The sequence below is a fragment of the Caenorhabditis briggsae genome (genome assembly GCF_000004555.2).
Source record: "Caenorhabditis briggsae complete genome, chrI, whole genome shotgun sequence".
Taxonomy (NCBI): domain Eukaryota; kingdom Metazoa; phylum Nematoda; class Chromadorea; order Rhabditida; family Rhabditidae; genus Caenorhabditis; species Caenorhabditis briggsae.
This window is the reverse complement of record NC_013489.2, coordinates 4399667-4414915: the sequence shown is the minus strand read 5'-3', so window position 1 is coordinate 4414915 and position 15249 is coordinate 4399667. Positions and strand designations below refer to the sequence as shown.

General features: G+C 38.8%; 6 protein-coding genes across 6 annotated transcripts; 4 read left to right on the top strand and 2 right to left on the bottom strand.

Annotated features, from left to right (window-relative positions):
* Positions 1 to 872: 872 nt before the first annotated feature.
* On the top strand, positions 873 to 1112 carry Cbr-gpc-2 (the record flags this gene model as incomplete). The annotated part of the gene is made up of 2 exons (XM_002639412.1): positions 873 to 961; positions 1013 to 1112. The coding sequence occupies 2 exons, from the start codon at positions 873 to 875 to the stop codon at positions 1110 to 1112; spliced, it is 189 nt and encodes a 62-aa protein (XP_002639458.1).
* A 221-nt stretch (positions 1113 to 1333) lies between these two features.
* On the bottom strand, positions 1334 to 2757 carry CBG04054 (the record flags this gene model as incomplete). Its single annotated transcript, XM_045243968.1, has 6 exons — positions 1334 to 1580; positions 1853 to 2063; positions 2116 to 2215; positions 2266 to 2369; positions 2417 to 2546; positions 2755 to 2757. The coding sequence occupies 6 exons, from the start codon at positions 2755 to 2757 to the stop codon at positions 1334 to 1336; spliced, it is 795 nt and encodes a 264-aa protein (XP_045092571.1).
* A 164-nt stretch (positions 2758 to 2921) lies between these two features.
* CBG04056 lies at positions 2922 to 3359 on the top strand (the record flags this gene model as incomplete). Its single annotated transcript, XM_002639415.1, has 3 exons — positions 2922 to 3037; positions 3087 to 3213; positions 3261 to 3359. The coding sequence occupies 3 exons, from the start codon at positions 2922 to 2924 to the stop codon at positions 3357 to 3359; spliced, it is 342 nt and encodes a 113-aa protein (XP_002639461.1).
* Positions 3360 to 3776: 417 nt separating this feature from the next.
* Cbr-twk-47 lies at positions 3777 to 6665 on the top strand (the record flags this gene model as incomplete). Its single annotated transcript, XM_002639416.1, has 7 exons — positions 3777 to 3836; positions 3882 to 4046; positions 5389 to 5541; positions 5588 to 5996; positions 6058 to 6266; positions 6310 to 6476; positions 6521 to 6665. The coding sequence occupies 7 exons, from the start codon at positions 3777 to 3779 to the stop codon at positions 6663 to 6665; spliced, it is 1308 nt and encodes a 435-aa protein (XP_002639462.1).
* Positions 6666 to 6957: 292 nt separating this feature from the next.
* Positions 6958 to 10489, bottom strand: Cbr-obr-4 (the record flags this gene model as incomplete). The annotated part of the gene is made up of 9 exons (XM_045243960.1): positions 6958 to 7065; positions 7119 to 7218; positions 7267 to 7775; positions 7821 to 8019; positions 8072 to 8349; positions 8401 to 8527; positions 8684 to 8817; positions 9813 to 9887; positions 9935 to 10489. The coding sequence occupies 9 exons, from the start codon at positions 10487 to 10489 to the stop codon at positions 6958 to 6960; spliced, it is 2085 nt and encodes a 694-aa protein (XP_045092572.1).
* Positions 10490 to 13102: 2613 nt separating this feature from the next.
* CBG04059 lies at positions 13103 to 14759 on the top strand (the record flags this gene model as incomplete). Its single annotated transcript, XM_002639418.1, has 4 exons — positions 13103 to 13183; positions 13234 to 14084; positions 14135 to 14626; positions 14669 to 14759. The coding sequence occupies 4 exons, from the start codon at positions 13103 to 13105 to the stop codon at positions 14757 to 14759; spliced, it is 1515 nt and encodes a 504-aa protein (XP_002639464.1).
* Between the last annotated feature and the right edge of the window lie 490 nt (positions 14760 to 15249).

Sequence of the window (15249 nt, the reverse complement as noted above, 5' to 3'; positions counted from 1 at the left end):
AGAGCTCGCATGGATTTTTTTGTTCAGGTGGAATCTTCTGCGTGCAAAATGTTTCTTTCGTTTAGTATTGATATATATACATCGATAGGGTCAATATTCATGATTTGCTTTGAAAAACATCAAAAACATTTTTTCGCATCCATGAATAGGTTTGAAAAACACAAAGAATCATTTTTTTTCATAATTGACCCAATATAACTTTTATTCTGAAATCGCTTTTTTCGTCTTTCGTTAAATTGCCTTCGTTTAATACGTGATGCTCCTCCCAAATATCTTTCCATCCGCGAACTAGTGTTACTGAGTCATTATTCTTCCTCCCTTTATCTACCCAAATAATGTATTCCTCTTCTGATTATATGACTACCAGACGCCGCCTACTTTGTCCGCGAGTCTGAAATTTCTATTCTTCCATTTGCTCCTTTCTTGCTTCGCACGCATGCGCTTTCTTCGTACGCTCCCAGGCTATAGACTCGATTCAGTTTCTTCTTTTTTTTTCCTCTTCTTTTCTTTTCATTCTTCTTCGTCGTCTTCCCCGTCTTCTTCCCTTTTCTCTGCTTCGCTGTCGTCGTCAGTTACCCTTCCGAAGGGCTAGTGGTGCGCTCGCGAAATGTATGCGCCAGAGTGTGAGTGCCTGTGTGTGTGCCAATCGAAACAGCAGCAGCACGCTATATTTCTCTTGTTCAACCACACTCTCCTCACGTTTCCCACTGCTTCCTCCATCGATTGTTGAAGGCGAAGCTCGGAGCGAAGAGAGAGCGCAGAGAGTACGGGGGAGAGGGGGTCCCCGCATTAGGCTCATTCTCATCTCGTTCAGTTGCCCATTTCGCTCCTCTTTTAGTCAAATCATTTATTTCCGCTTCTTTCAGAGAGCAATGGATAAGTCTGATATGCAAAGAAACGTCGATTCGCTTCGTAGCCAACTCAACATTGAGCGGACTCCAATCACTGTCTCTGCTGCGGAGTAAGTTGCAATGCCCTTTTTGCTTTTCAGAATTTCAAATGTAAATTTCAGGCTTCGTCGCTTCACTGAGAGCCAGGAGGACCCACTTGTCAACCCAATCGATAAGAAGGTCAACCCATGGGCCGAGAAGAGCAAATGCAGCATGCTCTAAACCGTTCTCCACCCCCAACACCATCGCTTTCTCTCATTTCCGTCATTCATAATACTAACCCATTCGAGCCGTTTACTATTTATATTTTATATATCTCAACTCCAACTCTCCACTTTTTTGTAAAATGAAGGCTAAAATCCACCTTGTGAATAAACATATAAACTTTAAGACACTGTACAATTTATTGGTTACTAAGATGGAAAGAGATCAATTAGTTTTATTTACAACTCGTCGTGGGAATATGGATGGAGGTGATCAGCTTCTTGAGCAGCTTCTGTTTTGGCAAACAGGGCGTGATGTTTCACAATTTCATCATAGGACAGTTTTCCATCTTTGTCATCGTCTGCGTTATTTAAAAGACTCTGTGCCTCGTACGATCCGGCTGTGGTTCCATCGACCAGCAGCCATGCGACTAATTCGTCGCCAGAAAGTTTTCCGTCTTTGTTATGATCATAAACTGTATGGAATCTGAAACGAATAATGTCAAATCACAGGATCGTTATAATCTTATATTTACAGCTGAAGTTTATTTGAAAGCGCATAGGCCTTCGTTACCGTATCTCGAGCAAACGAGTAAAAGTCTGATTGTGCGGAAAACATGCAAAAACGAAATAACTTCGAGATACGGTATCGAAGGCGCATGTATTTATTCAAAAAACGTTCACTGTTTTCGCTACAGCACCGACGATGCGTCTGTAAATAAATATTGGCCCAATTAGAAATGTAAAAGTGGAACTAACCTTTCAACTTCAACCTTATACCATTCACTTCCTCTCTGATCATCTAGTTCTCCAAGGAATTCTTTCTCATCGATTGCTCCATCTCCATTTTGATCCTTTTCTAACAGAGTCACTGCGATCAGAACTGAATGCATATGAGGATGATGTTCAGGATTCAGAAAACTAGCAAGTTCTTCTAAATTCAATTTCCCATCATCATCTTGATCTGCTTCTGAAAAAAAGAAGATTTAAAATCAATCAAAATCGATTCTTGTAGTACTAACGCTTGAAGTACATTCTATCTTGTGCGATGAGAGTTTCTTCCTCCTTATTGTGCAATTCTTCTTCTGGAAATGAATCTAAGAGGTATTCTTCCCATGAAACCTGCGAATCAATATATTTTCCAAATAGGTTTCAGAATAAATCGAACATACAAATCCATCCGCATTCTCATCCAATTCACTCATTCTCTCCACTGCTTCTCTGTCAACTGTTTTCTGATATGATTCAGATACCCAAGCAAGAAGTTCATTTTTATCTGAAATTCATTCATTTAGAAAGATATTATATTTCTACCCAACGGACCAACAAAGCCATCGTTATTGGTATCTAGTGCCTTAGCAAACTTTTCCACACTTTTCGGACCAGATCTCAAGTTTAGTTTCTGTTGTGCTGCAGGTTTATGGTGGTCTTGGGGAGATACCGGGCCGTCTGTCTTAAATATTAATTTCAATCGTATTTCCTAGAAACTACATTATAAACTAACCACCCGTTCTCTTTCTGCGAAAATCAATATACATAAAGAGGCTATTACTGCAATTCCTGCAATGAAATGCATTTCTGAGTACCTGCAAAATTGAACTTTTTAAATAGCCAGGTAGTTCATAAGAAAGAAACAGTGCTCAATGACCGTAACACCTAACCATAGAAAATGCTTCAAATAATTGCCATACCCCTGGCCTAGCTTATCTACTTCAGCCGTGTAGTTCTCTCGGACAAAATATAATGTTCTTGGGTTATTTTTAGACATGGCTTTTAATAAAGATCTCTTCCTGAATTTTTCTCTGATTATCACAAATTGAAGATAAAAATGGCAACCTCAACACCAATCCAACGACTAGAGTTTGCTGAAAAGATTTGCAACCGTGATCTTCGAGGATATGTCTTGTACTCGAAAGAAAGTGCGTGGATCTGGGTCGGAGAGAGGTTTACTAATACCGAATCTAATTCAAAATTCTGGAACATTTTCTTTCAGTAAAATCGAATCGATCGGGCTCGCGCACTTCCCAAACTTCACAATGCTCGTTGACGGGGAGAACACACAGCGAGAATTCATCAAATCGACTACTCTCCGGCTAACGAAAATGTCAAAGTTTACACAGGTCAGAATTCGAATTATCTCGCCTGTAATTTTTTTTTCGACTTCCAGGTATTCTTCACAACTGACATCGAATGCGAAGAAGGCCTCTTCTGGAAAGCGCTCAACGATAACATTCTCGCCAAGCTGACCGCGATCAATTCAGAATGAATACGCATATAATTATTTATCTGTTCATCTAAATATTCCGGTAGTTTATTTTCTAATTTGTGACTCAGTAGCTTTGTTTTATTAAACGCGGGTTCAATTTTGATATGAATAAATTGTGTGTAAATACCTTCTTGCATCTATAAAAACCTTCTTGCATCAACGAGTTTTGATTAGAAGCTGTTCTAGCACGAAGATTCCTAAAAGAGATATAAAAAACTAATGGAAACATAATCTTGGTCTCTTTGTGAAACAACCGAGATATTTAATATATCGAGAATAATAAAAATCCGTTATTAAATTTGTTGAGGATTCAGATACATTCCCATCTGGGTCTTGTTTATTTGGGTCGCTTCATTCTATGAAGGGTTGACGAATCCAACATTTCTCCATTTTATTTCTAAACATACTCCCTGAAAAATGTCGGACGAAGAAAATTCATCGAGCTCCGAATTACCGGTGCAAAATAAGCTTAAAAAGGTGAGCAAGAACCTACTTTTCGTTAGTTCGAAAAAATATTTTCAGATGCTGAAAATGGCTCTTCCCCATGTTGGTCTTGCCGTTTTTTTGTTTCTTTATCTTCTTTTAGGTGCCTACGCATTCTATTACCAGGAGTATGATGCAGATAAGAAGATTCAGATGACAAAATTGCATTTAATTCGTCAAAGATACAGAAAAATCGAGAACGAAGTTAAAGTTTTGATAGGAGATGATAGAAAGTATAAAGAGTATAGACCTCGTTTATTGCAACATTTATCAGGGTAACTTACTAAAGGAACATTTACTGGATCAATGTTAACTCTAGACTCTCCACTTATCATGAAGGACGAGATTTCAAATCAACGATTTCTGGAATAAGTGACGATGCTTTACCACCAAGATGGACTATAAGGAGTTCAATACTATATGCTCTGAGTATTTTGGTAATGTTTGGATATCATAAAACCTTATTAGAAGGGTCCTTTTAATTGAAGTCCCCCAAAAGACCCCACGAAAAAAAGAAGGGCCGGAATAATACAGGTTTTACGGTATCGTTGTCAACACATATCAGACGTGGTTGCCGAAAAGCGTACCAACGGCGACTGAAGAGCTAAGAATTGACTTTAACATGTAAATGGGGAAAATTTTTGACAAAAGGCATAAATAAAAATCAATCATTAGGAATAGAACCATGATATAAAAACTATGTTTATTCGGAAAATGTTATTAGAAAAAATGTAACAAAACCGAAAAATATATTTTCTAATGTATTCATCAAAACAGCATAAATTGTTGTTGGGGTCCGATTGCTAATGATGGCCTTTTATACTTTAGTCACAATATATCCCCATTTACAAGTTATATCCAATTCTTAAAGATCCAGCCGCCGTTAGTACGCTTTTCGGCATACCCGCTTTACCTGTGGAAGTATGATCCTAAAAATTGGATCAAGTTTTTTATATACATTACTAGTCAATAAGATATACAAAAACGTATTTTTCAATTAATTTTAGGCCATTTTGACAATTTCCGGAGCCTGGACCTCTATACAGTAACAGTTACCACAAAAATTTCTATTTCAATTGATATTTGGCTATTTTTACCATTTTGAGGAGCCTGGAGTTCAGCTGTCAAGTTTTCGATCAACTTGAAAATGTTCGGATGGTGTAAAACAGACCTAGAGTGAAAACTTGGCTTTCAAAGAATTTTTTGAAAATTCCTAGTTTTTCAGCTTTTTGCCCATTTCTGAAAGACATTCCTTTTAGATTCATTTGTGTAATAAGAACAAAACAGGTGTCCTTCAGAATACAAAAATCTGAAGAAAACGAAATTATGTTTTACACCTACAGACTTTTCTAAAGGATCGAAAACTTAACAGCCGAACTCGAGACTCCGGAAAATTGTCAAAATGGCCGAGAATCAACTGAAATATTTGTGGTAAAAGACATATTTCCAAAAACACATCAAAAATTGTTCAAAATTTGTCTAAACTTTTAAGCCAAGATTCTTGGGTATATTTTTATCTGCTTCACTGTTTTAAAATCTATTACAGACAACCACCGGATATGCTTATGCTACTCCTGTCACTCCAATCGGTCAAAGTTTTGCTATCATCTACGGGCTAGTTGGTATCCCTCTAATGGTCTTAGCAGCAGTGGACTTTGGAAGGTTCCTCTCCCATATTGTTCTGGAAATTTATTCCAAAGTGACTTTATCAAATTCAAAACCACTTAATCCAATTTAATTTACAGTACTTGGATCTAGTTCACAAACTGAAAATAATGAAAACAGTGATTATGGAGAGACATCGTGCCCGTGATGAGAAACGACGTCTTCATGCTTTCAAACGGCTTGTTCAGGATACCGGATCCACAATTTCAGAGTGTACAACACAAAAAGATGTTCCATTAGAAGAAGAACAAACAACGGATTCTGATGAGATGCCAGAAAAGAGACTTCCTCTTGTTATAAATGCTTCAATCCTTCTGATATTCTGTATGCTTGGAGGGGTACTGTACATTGCCGCTGGAGGACGTGCCACATTCATTGAATCGTTTTTTCTTACCTTCAATTTGGTTGCTAATTTGACAATGAGTGAAATGCCCACTGAGCTCAATCACATTCTTACAATTATTTATATTTTTGTTTTTGTTACATGTGGTGAGTCAACTTTAGGATATCAGTCATTTTAATCTTCTGATGGTGATTTTGGGTGTGGCAGTTCTTTCAATGAGTGCTGAATTGGCGGCGTTGGAATTGAAGGAACTTTTCATGAAAATTCATTATTTCGGACGTCGAATCAATTTCAAAAGAAGGCAACCGAAGAAAGAGCAAATGGACGTTCAAGTGAAAGAACTTTTGAAAATCATAGAAGAAATCAGGAAGAGATATCCAGAAAAGGAGAAAATCACAACCATGGACATTCTAGAAGTAATTGACTTTTCTTTGATAACTTTTTCTTCTCTGATTTCAGTACATGCACGAAAACACTGTAAACGACAAATTGAACGAAAGAAGAGATACGATTGCGTTCATGCCGCAAACAATGGAGGTCATCAAGTTTGCAGATGAGCAAGATTTGGAAGAACGAAGTTTCTCACGTCATGAAGATGTTGCTTCTCTGGGAGGAAAAGCTTCGACGTGGGTTCTTGAAATCCTTCTTCTTCTCAAAGTCCCGATTTCAGAAAGCTCGCTTCTGTAGTTGATGTTATGAGCTTCTCACCAGAGGAGAACATGGAGAAGCGGTTCAAGAAAGAAATTCGAAAGTATACTACGGAAATCAAATATGTCAACAAAAGAGGTCAAATCACTAACAAAGCTGAGCTATAATTCTTGTTCAATTTGTTTTGCCTTGAAAAATTAAGAATTCGGTCGAAGTTAATTATTCCATTTGTTCATTTTTTTTCACCGAATAAAAATACCGAAGCTCTGTTAACTGAGGAGACTTGACAGAATGTTAGTACGCAAATATTACAAGAGAATTCAAAGAATAAACGGAGAGCGAGGAGCGTTTAGAAGACAACTGATTGTGAGCACAGGAGAGAGAGAAAAGAGGTTCTAATAAACTATTGTTATTGAAAATTATACTCGTATCATACAAAAATCAATCATTTAGAGGGAATCACAGAGTATTTCTGACGCCTAATTTTTGTTTGTACATCCATTCTCCTTCTTTGTCCGTGGTTTCGAAAAGAAGAGGAGTCCATTTTTCTCCGTTCTCCAACCGTTCCTGCAAAAAATTGTTTTTTTTTTCATATTCATATAATAAATTCTAGTTTCAACCTTTGCTTCTTGTCTTTGTCTTTGTTCAATGAACCGTTTAGAAGTTGTAGCCGTCTGAATTCGATTCCTGAGTAGTGCAGCAGTGACATGTCGCCATAATCTGAAAATAAAAACAGAGTCTGTCAATAATGGTTGAAGAATTTGATACCTTCTGCTTTCTCGTTTTCCTTGTTGCATCACAGGAATACATTCTTTTTTGACTTCCGGCTTAGATTTGACATCAACGAAAACATACTCGTCTCCGTTTGGTGGCTTTGCGTACATTGTACCGTTCCATTCTCCACGAACTGTCAGAATTGGTTTTTTGACGCCTTCTCGACAAATGGTCCCTTGAATTCTGTGTGGTTTTCCGCCGAAGAATGGTTTCGTCAGAAATTCTATATCCGCGTAGTATCCAGTCTTCTCACATTCAACCTTCACTTTTCCTCCGAATTCAAACCATGGAGTGCTCATTATTGAACGTCCGTAACCACTTGGGAAAGTTATTGTGTATTGTTCATCTCCATAGTTGTGCAATGTGAGGACGCCTTCTCCAATGCTGGCCACTCCAATTGATAGTCCGAGGAATGAAGATTTGGTGTAGATGTGGGCATTGAATGATATACCTTCTGATGGCATTTCGGCATAGAACGCAGAAATTGGCGGATGATGGCTAACCTACAAACTGAATCATACACAAAATGTTCCAAGTTTTAGTTCTACCTGCTCAGCAATGAAGGTCAATTGTTTTTCGTCTGAGCCAGGCCATGGTCCACTTTCGGTCTTCTTGCCACTAAGCGAAGAGTTCGGAACGGTATACCGACACCGGAAAGTTTCTCCAAGAATAGCGTTATATGGTTTTTTGGCCACCCCACTTTTCCTTGCGGCATAAAACGCATTCAAATAGTATCTCACAACAGAGCTGAAAATAATTGCACTCATTTTATGAAAGCCGTTTTGAAACGTCAACTCACATCATTCTTTTTTCCGGAGTATCGATTCCGTTTGTGGCAATGAACAGATCTGGATGTGCGAAGAAATCGGCATACATTTCGAGAAGTGACCGGCGTTCAAGGATGAAAGTGGGAAGAGTGACTTTCGTAAGATCCATTCCGACGCTCACTTGACTCAAAAGATGCATCAAAACGGAACCATGTTCTTGTTGTACATTTCCGATATCATGCTCTTCCGCGTTGTTATAAATCTCGTCGAAATCCTCGTGTGAGTCACCGAAATCGTATCCATCTTCATCCTGAAAATTATTAAACTCGAAAGTATAACTAATCAAATTTGAAAAACTCACAGATGACATAATACCAGCGTCAGTACAACGTTCGGAATCTCCAGATTCTGGCCCGCTTTTCTCGTTTTCAAACTTGTCCAAATCAATCAGTTCTTCGTCAGCGTCGTAAAACTCTTCTTCGTCGCTACTGCAAGAAAAAAGAACATGTGCATTGAAACAAACTTTAGAGTGACACAATTCTTCAACCTCCACTCTCAATGCAAAAATAAATTTGTTTCACATATGATGTGGGCGAAAATTGGGGAGAACGCACATAAAATGATGGGAACTATACGATACTCACCTTGCATAGGACTCTGCACGATGCGGTTTCAAATGATCTAAATGTTGAATTCCAGAAATCGGCTTCTCCGTGTTACTCGATGGATGACTGCTTGTTTGTGTAGAGTCGGAGACAGTACCAACACGAGATGATGGCTGTGAACGCTTTTTGGTAATACACATAGCAATGTTGAAAGAAGAAAAAAACTGATGATGCGAGCAGTGACTACTTTAAAAATAAATAAAATACTACGATTTTAAAGTTGATGGAATACTAAAATCTATATCCATAGAAACGTCAAGGATTTGCAGTTTTTCGGAACCCCCTTTGTAGAAGTTCAGTTAGCTGTAGATCTCTTCATTGGTTACCAGTTTTCTTAACTGTAAAAAGAAACGTGGCGGCAGTTGTTTAACGCAAAGAGTTGCGAACATCTCAAAAACCTTTTCTCTCTCACACAATCTCACGTCATAACTCTATAGGGCAAAAGAAGAATCACATTGACCAATATGAGCTGAATATCAAGAATATGAATGAAATGCTATTAAGTCTTCCTTTTGTTTCTTTTTCTCTTTTTCATCTTCAAATTTTGTTTGGTGGTGATAAAGGGGCCAAAAAACATTAAAATCCAGGTAGTTAACTGTTTACGAAAATCAGTGATTCAGTGTCAGCATCTGAAAATCCAACGTAATCTTTTAGCGGGGTCACGTGAAAAAGTGGTAGCAAATAAAAGTAAGATCTGACACACAAAACAAAGAAATGACGACGCAAGTCTGACAACCTTTCTGATAAGGTGTAAACTGCGAAAAATGAATGACCTATCAACTTTCTTCATATAAAAATATATTTCAAATCAAAGTAATTCTGTACGCATTGTTGAGTAAACGTTTTTTTAGTATCGGTGGTCAGTTGACCACACACATACTTCATTTTTGACAATTTTGATGTCTGATTCTCTCGCGCAATGAGATCATGTTAAATAAAGGGATAATAACGCTGCAGTCTGGACGTTATATATGATTCTTATAATTATTATCGGTCGTTGTGAGATTTTAGAAGAATGAAAACTGACGTCATCCCGGTTTGTTAACTCAACATCGCATTACTGATTAGTTTGAGTCATAAATAAATGTATAATTTTAGTAAGAATAACCTTTTCATCGAGATCAGGATGTGTGAACATTAACTTCTCGGTTTTCATGTTTGGATCGAGGCGAGCTTGAGCCATCTGAAACGTGACACTTATTTGAGAAACTTGATGTTAGAGTTTCAGACCTGAAGATAAATTATAGCGTGTTTCACATTGTTTGTCAGATTGTTGCTCGCCGCAATCAAGGAGTCAATAGTTTTCTTCTCATCGGCAACTCTTTCGCCATTCTTCAACTGCTCCAGTTCTTTTACTTTATCGACTAGAGTCTTCAAAAACTCGCTAGCTTCTTCGGTTTTCTGCTTGAAATGTTGAGCAGGCGTAGTTCCAATCGATCCATTTTTCGCATATCCACTGCTGGCCCGAATTGAGTTCTCCAAAATTCGAACCCATTGATTTCGTTCTCTTAGGTCTCTTCCCTGCATATGAAACGTTTTTCCTTCGACGGTGATTGTGAAAAGGCTATTGTTTTCACCATCAATTCCAACGACAGCACCAGAAAGACGAATTTGGCCTAGAAAAAAACCTTTTGATGTAATTAGGTTATAGAGCAAACCTCTCTGTTGTCCTTTCAGCATTTTTTCCCGAGAAGTGTAATATAGAAGTGTGTCATTTTCTATTTTGAACCACCGGTACTGCCAACCATGCACCATATTGGTCCATTTTGATAGTGGACCTTCCATGTTTGATGATGCTGAAACCAAAACCGATAGGGTGTTAGTCGTCATATGAAAAAAAAATGGAGCGAGTTGGAGAGAAAACGTGCAACCGAGAGAGCGCCGGGATGAGAAACAGGGGGAGAGGGTAAATGGGCGCGCGGGGAGATGTTGAGGAAAAGTTTCGTTCGTTTGTGGCCTCCAATACCGAAACACACATTGTGAAAAGTGAAAGAAATCGGAGAAAAAGATAAGGAGAGAGTGGATGTGTAGGTGCGAATTTCAAAGTAGAAGAAGAGAAAGAAGAATAAATTGCAAAAAAAGGATTTGAGAAAAAAGGAGCGCGGCTAGATGCAGTCTTGCTTTTCGCTGAGCGTGTCGACTGGATGCTTCACTGACACGTTCTTTGTGCCGACTACCATGCGGGAAAGATTTTTAGGACAACATAAATTTCAGCATTTTCAGCATCTTTTAATAACATAACATTTTCGGGGGCACTGGTAGCATGAAACTTTGAAATTTGTGAGCAAAAGCCAGTTCATGAGCAAAGCCGCAAGAGTTTGTGGAACCACAGAGACTATTTTTCAGTTTTTTTAAAACCAAAACAACTGTCAGAACATTGAAAAGACAAAAAAATATGGAAATTGACGAAGCAGTCAAACTCATATTGGTGTTTGCGCCTTTGAGACTAACTACGGTTGGTAGTGGTGGTATCGCCACGATTATATACCGTACTTGCGAAAATTCATCAATTGAAAGTTGAATGTACACAATTTCCGTTGTTTTTATGCTCATATAAATTCTGCTATTCACCTCCTTCGATTTTAAGTTTTTAAATACATTTAATGCGCCTCTTTCCTTTTTTTTACTGTTGTTTTGTTAGCTAATTTTCAGTTCCAAAACATTTTGCGGTTTTCTGATATTCCGAACTTTTGAAGTCCGGAATCAATTCCTGTTGTTTAAAATTCGTTTTCTAATCAAACTTTGGTCCCCCGATGCGGTGTTGTTAACTCTAGTATTTTGCAGTTCAAGGAAGGAGTTTGTGTTTACTCTTTTCAAAATAAAAAGAATGGTCGGAAATTCAATTAACCACCTAATTAATTGTAAAATAGACTAAAAGTCGCTCACTGTATGTTTCGATGATACCACGTGACTGTTCTGTTCAGTGACTGACCTCTTTCCAATTTTTGTGTAAATCAAAAAACAGAAAACGTCCCGAAACCAGTTTCAAAAGCAGAGCCTTTGGCACGTAGTCCTCTCTCGGGCCGCCTCCCAATTTCGTTCTCTCTCCCTCTTGTTGTTTTCCAGTTTTCGTCTCCCTTCTCCGGGTCCCTATCTTTCAATTGCCAAGTTTACATCGTAAAGAATACACAAGGTGCCAGACATTCGGCATTCTCGAGCAGAATATTTTTCATGTTTCCTTGCCGTCTCAAAAAAAGATGATTAAAGTTATGAATCATTCAATCACCTTTTCTCTCTAATACTATTTGATTTTCATGTTCTCTCGCAATAGAAATCATTGGTGTGAATTTGTCGATAAGACATAATGTATTGCAGTTTGAGCGAATCTTCGTCCACCGCCCATCCTTCTCAACCGTTCGTTTTTTATTGGTGAGTTGGAATTCCGCAAGTGCGTCGTGTAAAATCTAGTTGGGTCAATCACCATTTGCTCGGTGTCGACCATGGAAACTGCTCGAGATTATCTTCATTGGATACAGTAGGTTTGAAATATGCGATAGATTGTCTAAGCGTTCCGATTTCTAACCTTTGCCTTCGGAATGTTTGATTATAAAACCACTTGCGAGTTATGACCACATGGTTCCTAAGGTTCTAAAGACTGAACGCTAAAAAATAAGTATTTTTTCGTTGAAGCCAGCGAAATAAAATAGCAAACAGATAGGAAGATGAGAGCGGGAGAAGAGGAATTAGACGCACTGGGCATTTGTTGTCCCTTTCACCCACCGTTTTTTTTCCTTCTTTCCAACATGAAACTATTGTTGAGTAATACCTGAACACCACAGAAGAGCTGAAATGCCGGCTCCGGATTTTTTGTTGTTGAAATTATTGAATTTCGGATTTTTTTTAATTTGAGAATGTGTTCTATCAGAAAATTCGTATTTGAAAACCCCAAAAATTGTTGTTCTAGTCTGAAACCTTTCCCTTCGCTTATATTATCACGGTACCCGAAATTTTCATACAAGCATGACTCATCCGCCAAATTGAACGAAGAATGTGTGAAATCCTTCTTTGCTACTGACTTTCTCCTTACTGTTAACGGCTAATTGGACTATCAAATGGAAAACACTATTACTTTTTTGTTGTGCTCATTTCCGTGTCTATCATATATGCTTGCCAATAATATCACCTGAAATACCTATCTTTACGCTTCGACGTTTAGGTTTCTCATTGCTGAGTTTCTTGCGTTTGTTTTCTGAGTTCAAACTATCAACAGTTATCTTGCGCACTCAGCTCTACTAACTGTGGGTCGCGCGCTTAGGCCTGTTTGAGTACTTTCTGGGTTTGCGCCTTCTCCTGCGCTTTTATCACGTCTTATCAGTAGAAAAATATCTTTCGACGATGACATCGTTTTGTTCTCGACCAGGTCAATTTTACTGAAGTTTATCCCTTTTTTTTTACAGCATGAGAACTGCACAGACCCTCTCCGGAATCGTAGCTCGCCGCTTCTTCAACACATCCACTAGAATCATGGCTAGCGGAAAAGTGAGTTCTCAATTTAGAAAAAAATTAATTTTTTATTCGAATAATTTCAGACATTGACCGTTTCGAACATCAATCCAAATGTTATCAAAATGGAGTACGCTGTTCGCGGTCCCATTGTTATCAGAGCTGTCGAACTGGAAAAGGAACTAGCTGCAGGAGTTCAGAAGCCATTTACAAATGTGATCAAGGCTAACATTGGAGATGCTCATGCTATGGGACAGAAACCAATCACTTTCATCCGTCAGCTTCTAGCCTGCATCGCCAATCCATCGCTGATGGAAACTGATAAATCTCTGCCATCTGATGTTATTGAACACGCCAAAGCTTTCCTTGGTAGCTGTGGAGGAAAATCTGCTGGAGCATACAGTCAGAGTACAGGAGTCGAGATCGTCCGTAAGCACGTTGCAGAATATATTAGTAGACGTGACAATGGAGTTCCCAGTAACTCCGAGGATATTTGTCTATCTGGAGGAGCTTCTGAATCCATCCGTAATGTCCTCAAACTTTTCATCAACAAGGGTAGCGGCAAGAAGGTTGGAGTCATGATTCCAATTCCACAATATCCACTTTACTCTGCTACTATCGAAGAATTCGGTCTCGGACAGGTCGGCTACTATCTCAGTGAATCTTCCAACTGGTCTCTGGATGAGGCAGAGCTGGAGAGATCCTTCGAAGAGCACAGCAAAGAATACGATATTCGCGTTCTTTGTGTAATCAATCCAGGAAACCCAACTGGACAAGTCCTCTCCCGCGATAACATCGAAACAATCATCAAGTTCGCCCAGAAGAAGAAGCTCTTCATTCTTGCCGACGAAGTCTACCAAGACAATGTTTATGCACAAGGATCGCAATTCCATTCTTTCAAAAAAGTTCTAGTTGAAATGGGAGAACCATACAACAAGTGAGTTTTTATATTTAAACATATATTTCTAAGTGGCTGCCGTGTTATAGGCTCGAATTGGCATCTTTCCACTCTGTGTCGAAAGGATACATGGGCGAGTGTGGAATGCGTGGAGGATATGTTGAATTCCTCAATTTGGACCCAGAAGTCTACGTTCTCTTCAAAAAGATGATCTCTGCCAAGTTGTGCTCCACCGTTCTTGGACAAGCTGTTATCGATGCCGTCGTCAATCCACCAAAAGAAGGAGAACCATCCTATGCATTGTGGAAGAAGGAGAAGGATGATGTTCTGGCTTCACTCAAAGAACGTGCCACATTAGTCGAGAAGGCGTACAGCAGCATTGATGGAATCAGCTGTAATCCAGTGCAAGGAGCCATGTACGCATTCCCTCAGATCACAATTCCACAGAAAGCTGTCGAGAAGGCCCAGTCTTTGAACCAGCAACCAGACTTCTTCTACGCATTGGAACTTCTTGAATCAACAGGAATCTGTATCGTTCCAGGAAGTGGATTTGGACAAAAGGACGGCACTTACCACTTCAGGTAGGTGTATCCCTTGAAATTTTTGTAAACAATTTTTTTCAGAACTACGATTCTTCCACAGCCAGAACTCTTCAAGGACATGCTCGCTCGTTTCACCGACTTCCATACCAAATTTCTTGCCAAGTATAAGTAGAAGAGTTGTTCCTCAGTTATTCATTTTAACTTCTCTCAAGGTTTTTCATTGTCACTTTTCTCGTAGTAATCTAATAATAGGGTATATCTGCCTTTTTCTGTGAATAGATTGCAACTTCGAATTATTGTATTCCGGATCGTAATCGCTATTAAAGATTTTAATTGCCTATATCAGAAAAGCCTCAAAACACTATAGTGTCATCAGAGTTGTGAGAGTGGTCTCTTTCATTACAGGGTGAGTGACACATGGAATCGTATCCGAGAAGGTCGGAAATCATTTTTTCGATGTTCACTGTTTTTAGTTATAGTTGGAAATATTTCTTGATTGGGACCTGATAAAATTTGGGCTGCATATCGTTCACTTCTTTCCATACGACCTGTGGGGGTCAACTGTCAATTGTGTGCAGTTTGGTCTAGCTTCGTCCGTGACTAGTCCCTGACTACGACTGATTTCTATCGAAAAACAATTATCGGGTTAATATTATGCTGGT